At 41.9% G+C, this 5,777-nt stretch overlaps 1 protein-coding gene across 1 annotated transcript; it reads left to right on the top strand.

Moving 5' to 3' along the window:
• Window positions 1-833: 833 nt before the first annotated feature.
• Window positions 834-3,495, top strand: LOC142243909 (speriolin-like). The gene is made up of 4 exons (XM_075316104.1): window positions 834-1,230; window positions 1,902-1,946; window positions 2,616-2,758; window positions 3,054-3,495. Exons 1-4 carry the CDS (start codon window positions 915-917, stop codon window positions 3,381-3,383), a joined length of 834 nt encoding a protein of 277 aa, XP_075172219.1. The 5' UTR covers window positions 834-914; the 3' UTR covers window positions 3,384-3,495.
• Window positions 3,496-5,777: the final 2,282 nt, after the last annotated feature.

Here is a 5,777-nt window from a genome sequence, read left to right as displayed (position 1 = left end):
TGCATTGATCAATTCAGTAGCTAAATTTCTCTTGATTCATATGTTCATGGCAGTAATGCAGGTTCCATTTTTCACATTTTCACTCTTGCATATAGCTATTGGATTTTTCAAGTCAGTATTCACACAGCAGTTTCTGCTATTTCATGTATTCCCCTTACATAGTCACTGGTGTGCATACCTTATCTCCCCATACTTACGGTGACACTGTCACGTGACACAATTTTGGAGCAAGACAGACAGAATAAGGCAATTATATATATAGATTGATGAAGGACCATTTATTATTCAAAGTGTATGACTCAGTGCACCTATATAGAAGCCATTCTTTACATAAAGCATAGCGTCTAAACAAGCAATTGAATTGCATTTATTAACAGGCTCTGTACCATTATATGTGAAGACTATAGTTTTATACATTCCTAAAATTAGAATCTAAACAATAAAAACCTTCACATTCATTGATCTCTTCATTGTCTACAATTATACTTATTAAATTGACCAATTAATATTGTCAGTAATGTTTCAACGGCCACTCTAAACTGAATGTGCCTGCCCTCGTCAGATCGCAGCCGCTACGCAGTTTGAGGCCGGGCAAGTACCGGCATGGGAGACTGGCTGGGAATCCCTGGTTCCGTTGACACCGAGGAAGGTTGAACTAGATGGACCTAGGTCTTTTTTCAACCTAAGTAACTATGTTTTCACACACATACAAGAGATGTTGTGCACCATAGTTCCAATGTTGTGAACTCCCATTGGCTGCAATGAATGATGATGTCATAGGTGAGGTCCAGCGACGCGGCTGATGACATCACACAGCATAGAATGTTAACATCACCTGTGATCAAAAAACCAGACACTTGCCTGGTAAAGAAACCCTGTTCAGATATCACCAGGAGCTTCTCCAAAACAACACCATGTTCAGATCTAACCAGGAGCTTCTCCAAAACGACACCATGGACAGATCTAACCAGGAGCTTCTCCAAAACGACACCATGGACAGATCTAACCAGGAGCTTCTCCAAAACGACACCATGGACATAATTCCCAACAGTTGCAATGATCAGGAAGCCATAACCGCTGAATGTTCACGTCTACTAAAGGAAAATGCTGAACTGCGCAAACTGATGGGATTTATGCAGGAGAACAAGGAGCTTCGTACTATTTTACAGGACCATGAAAAGTCATCTAAACGCCTGCCAATACCAGGAGAACACAAGAAAGACCACCAGGGTAAGACTGGGTTTACCCATTGGGGATTTCTCACAAATCAAAAAATTGTACTGACCTCATGTTTGATGCTTCCTAAAGTGATGGGCACAATTTGGCTAAATAATTGTGGAGACTATAGATTGGTGACCTAACCTGTACAAATGTAAGGGAAACATATGACAGTTTGTTCTGCTTCGAGACAAGAAATATCCAGAAGAATTGGAATATTAATGTAAATTTTATTTCCTACAACTATATTGTATTCGGTCTGGTTCTAGTAACTTGTCTTACATTGGTAACAATCAGAAAGCCATGAAGTAAAAGCTACTGTCATATAGGGCCTCTGGTTTAGGCAGATCTTCCTAAGTCAAGGTTTATGGCTTGAAGCTCTTAAATTGCACCCAACCTACCATCAACCACCAGTGGTGCTTAATTTTGTAATGGGATGCAGTGGTAGCAATTCCAGGGGTGGACATATTATTGGTGCACCCTGTGCAGCTGCACTGGGGTCCAAGCGGTAAGGGGATCCATCTCTACCTCCGAAGAAGGTAGAATAGTCCAATAGGGCGTCTTCTTTGAGAATTCAGTTAAGAATGTTGCTGTCACTTTTTTAATGAAGATTTGCAGATTGATGTATGGAAACCTCAAATGTGAAAATCTAAACTTTTTCCATATTTATGTGATTATTACAGTCAATATCGAAAGAAAACCAAAGACCGACTCCTGCCCTCCTGTAGGTGAGTTGATATGATACTATCTGTATGAGTAGCCCTATGCTTTACCATATCTCCTTCTAGTATGTATATACTGTTGGCCAAGAACAACTGATCTACAAGAGGTCTACAAGAGGCCACAATCTCATGGTGCTCAGGCGTAGTTGTATACTGTTGGCCAAGAACAGCTGGTCTACAAGAGGTCTACAAGAGGCCACAATCTCATGGTGCTAAGGCGTAGTTGTATACTGTTGGCCAAGAACAGCTGGTCTACAAGAGGTCTATAAGAGGCTACAATCTCATGGTGCTCAGGCGTAGTTGTATACTGTTGGCCAAGAACAGCTGGTCTACAAGAGGTCTACAAGAGGACACAATCTCATGGTGCTCAGGTGTAGTTGTATACTGTTGGCCAAGAACAGCTGGTCTACAAGAGGTCTACAAGAGGCCACAATCTCATGGTGCTCAGAAGTAGTGACAGAAGGCACTGTGGTCACAGGGATCACATAGTGTTTGTTATTGGGCTAAAACTATTCTCTCCATTATAGTCAATAACCTCCCAGAGATCATTATTTCTTGCCCACCGGTTGTCCACAGATTACTGTAAAATAGGACAGGCACTTAGTGCCAGTTCAAAATGGCATGCATTCAGTCATTCTTACATCTTTACGTGATTTTACTATTGATCTTTTGCAGAATCTGAAAAGGTGAAGAAGTGTCAACGCATTGTGGGTGAGATCGCCTTTCAACTAGACCGCCGAATTCTAACTGCCATCTTCGTGAAGCAACACCGGCTTTACGGATACAGCGTGTCTGATATAGCACAAAGGATTATACAGGTAGAAAAGCTAAAACAATACAATTTTTATTGTAAAAGTGGTGAAGATACTGCATGTTGGTCAATATGTGGGTTGTAATTGGCTTATTTGTTTACAGACACCATGTTCTCACTTTATATATGTTCTTCAAACAAAACGGATTTCTTCATGTAACTAAAGAGTTTGTCCAAAACGTATATATTTTGTAAGATATGACGAATATATAAAATTAGAAATGATGTCCAAAGATGGCAAATGTTTGGTCTATTTATTGTATATAACCAAGATGTATTTAAAATATATTTCATGATTGCAGGTGACCACAAATCCACAGACCGGCAAAGTGAATGAAAATTTAAGATCTGAGCTGCACCTTCGCTACCATCACGTAATGGAACAGTTGCGCATGGTGGGCTATATCCCCGAAGTGCACAGCCACATTACAGAAAACCTAGTCAACACCTATGGGATCCTGAAGGACAAAGAAATTGCAACCAAAGAATTTTCCTCCATTGATGATCCACAATACCTCAGCAACATCATAACTGAGTGCATGCCAAGTTATAGCGTGAAGAACATCCTGATTATCCTAAAATGCCTGGCACATTTGGCCAAAAAAGATGGAAAGCCCCTGTTCATCTGTTAGGTATGGGTTTTCAGTGACCGAATCATAAGTTAGCATTCCCAGCTGCCTTCCGATGAAGTTCAAATTCACTCATCCGTCGTGACTCAGTCTTCCAATTAAAGGTGCAAATGAAGGACTCAAGTTCTTTCTTTCAGTCGTCATATTTGTTGTCGACTTGGTTGTGTGATCACAAAATCGAATCTTTCCTTTGATTGAAAAACACTTACAGGACAGTGGATCTCCCCACTGCCATTGGCCCCATCTTCCACCAATCAGTGTGTGGGACAGCATACATGATGACATCACATGATCGCATGTGCTGTGTGGAGCATCAATGCACCATAGACCAGAGCAGAGCGCTGAGGGAAGGAGAGCAAGGTGAGTATGTGGTGGATTTTGTCTCATTTGTGTATGGGATGTTTGCACATATTTAGGAGGCTATGTGTCACGCTAGGTACGGGGAAGTACCAAGCCCACAGCGAAAGTGAAGGGAAACCCTGCGTCTAGGGAATGGGAAGATGGTGACCCCTGACCAAACCTACCGCTGATCCCTGTGGTCCATCACCACCATCGATAGGTTCCGCACCTATGCGCCAAGCAGGATACCTGACCCTAGGTATCCCTAGTGCTGGACCGTAAATAGGGAATGGATGGGATGAGCTCTTTGTCAACCTCACTAAACGCTAAAGGAAGACACAAGGAGGACACACAGGAGGAAAATGCATGAACTTCTTATCTACAAATGACAGGTAGCAGTTGAACAAAGTTTTCTGCAATGATACCAGAGGAGTGCAAGCCACCTGCTTGTAACCAGCTAGAATGAACTGAGTGATATCACCAGCACCAGTCCAAGGAAGTAAGGGGTATATAAGCACCAAAATAATGCTGATGATCAACATCTGGATGGAAGGAGTGCTCCTGCTGCGTCCAAAAGGGGCAGAGATGAATCCAGTAGGAAAGCTACCATACCAATGAATACTGACAGCAGGAACAATGGAAAGTCAGGGAGTATTCTGTGCAGCAAATGCTGTGACCTTCTATGGCCAGAAACCATATGACTGTCTGTCACCTATGACACTATGTGGGGGCCAATACAGTATATAGGGGGTATGAGGTTCTTATAATGTATACATGAGGTTATGTGAGGTCTCGTAATGTATAAAGGAGGTTATATATAAATTCATAATGCATATTTGAGCCTATGTGGGTCTCATAATGTATATAGAAGGCTATGTGGGTCTCATAATGTATATAGAAGGCTATGTGGGGGCTCATAATGTATATAGAAGGCTATGTGGGGGCTCATAATGTATATTTGAGCCTATGTGGGTCTCATAATGTATATAGAAGGCTATGTGGGGGCTCATAATGTATATAGAAGGCTATGTGGGGCTCATAATATGTATTGGAGGCTATGTGAGGGTTCATGCTGTATTTAGGAGGCTATATGGGGCTCATGATATATCTAGGGAGGCTATGTGGGGGGCTTATAATGTATATAGGAGACTATGTGGGGGCTAACTGTATATAGAGGCTATGTGGGGGCTCACGCTTTATTTGGGAAGCTATTTTAGAGCTCATACTGTATTTAGAGGGGTTATGTGGGGTTCACACTGTATATAGGGGGTTCTATGTGGGGGGGTCACACTATATATAAAGGTGCTATGTGAGGGTAAACAGTGGAGGTATGTGGGGTTTTACACTGTATACAAAGGGGGCTATGTGGGGGCTCATACTGTATGTAAGGGGCTATGTGAGGGTTCATACTGTATATAGAGAGGCTATATGGTGGGCTCATAATGGAAATATAGGGGCTATGTGTGGCTCATTCTGTATGTAGGGGACTATACGGAGACTTATACTGTATATAGGGGGCTGTGTGAGGGGTCATTCTATATAAGCTCATACTGTATATAGCGGGGTGTCAGCATGCTTACTTCTCTCAATATTAAGTGATACAATTATTATTATTAATAGAGATGAATGGACCCATTGAACTTTGGGTTTGTGGGTTCAGCCGGACTTTAGATATACTTCCATTCGGGACCCGTACTTTACCTGAACTCCTCTGGAAGTTACTGATTGTGCAATTCGGTTCTCCTGCCATGCACAGGCAGGTTAAACAGCACTTCCGGGGGAGGAGGGGCAGGGTTTTGTTTTTTTACACACTACATCTGATAATACTGAGACCTCCAGTGTGAGCCATTCAAACTGTACAAGCGGCTCACAATGGGTCAGACACCGTGCATAGGCGAATTTGGTAATCTTGATCTGTATTGCAGGCTGAGAAGCCAGAAGCAGATTATTCAGCTACATAGAGCTATAGATAGATGTATACTGTATTTTATGTAGGTAAAGGTAAAAGTCAGATTCTTTTGTTCCAATAAAACTACAAAAAGAAATGAGAGAAAAATA

The sequence above is a fragment of the Anomaloglossus baeobatrachus genome, chromosome 6, assembly GCF_048569485.1.
Source record: "Anomaloglossus baeobatrachus isolate aAnoBae1 chromosome 6, aAnoBae1.hap1, whole genome shotgun sequence".
NCBI classification, from domain to species: domain Eukaryota; kingdom Metazoa; phylum Chordata; class Amphibia; order Anura; family Aromobatidae; genus Anomaloglossus; species Anomaloglossus baeobatrachus.
The sequence above is the reverse complement of the archived record's forward strand: the minus strand, read 5'-3'. Positions and strand labels throughout refer to the sequence as shown.

Coding starts and splice junctions, on each gene's coding strand:
- LOC142243909 (XM_075316104.1), top strand. CDS start 915: ATGTTCAGATCTAACCAGGAGCTTCTCCAAAACGACACCATGGACAGA. Junction 1,231..1,901: donor ACACAAGAAAGACCACCAGG/GTAAGACTGGGT, acceptor TGATTATTACAG/TCAATATCGAAAGAAAACCA. Junction 2,759..3,053: donor TAGCACAAAGGATTATACAG/GTAGAAAAGCTA, acceptor TCATGATTGCAG/GTGACCACAAATCCACAGAC.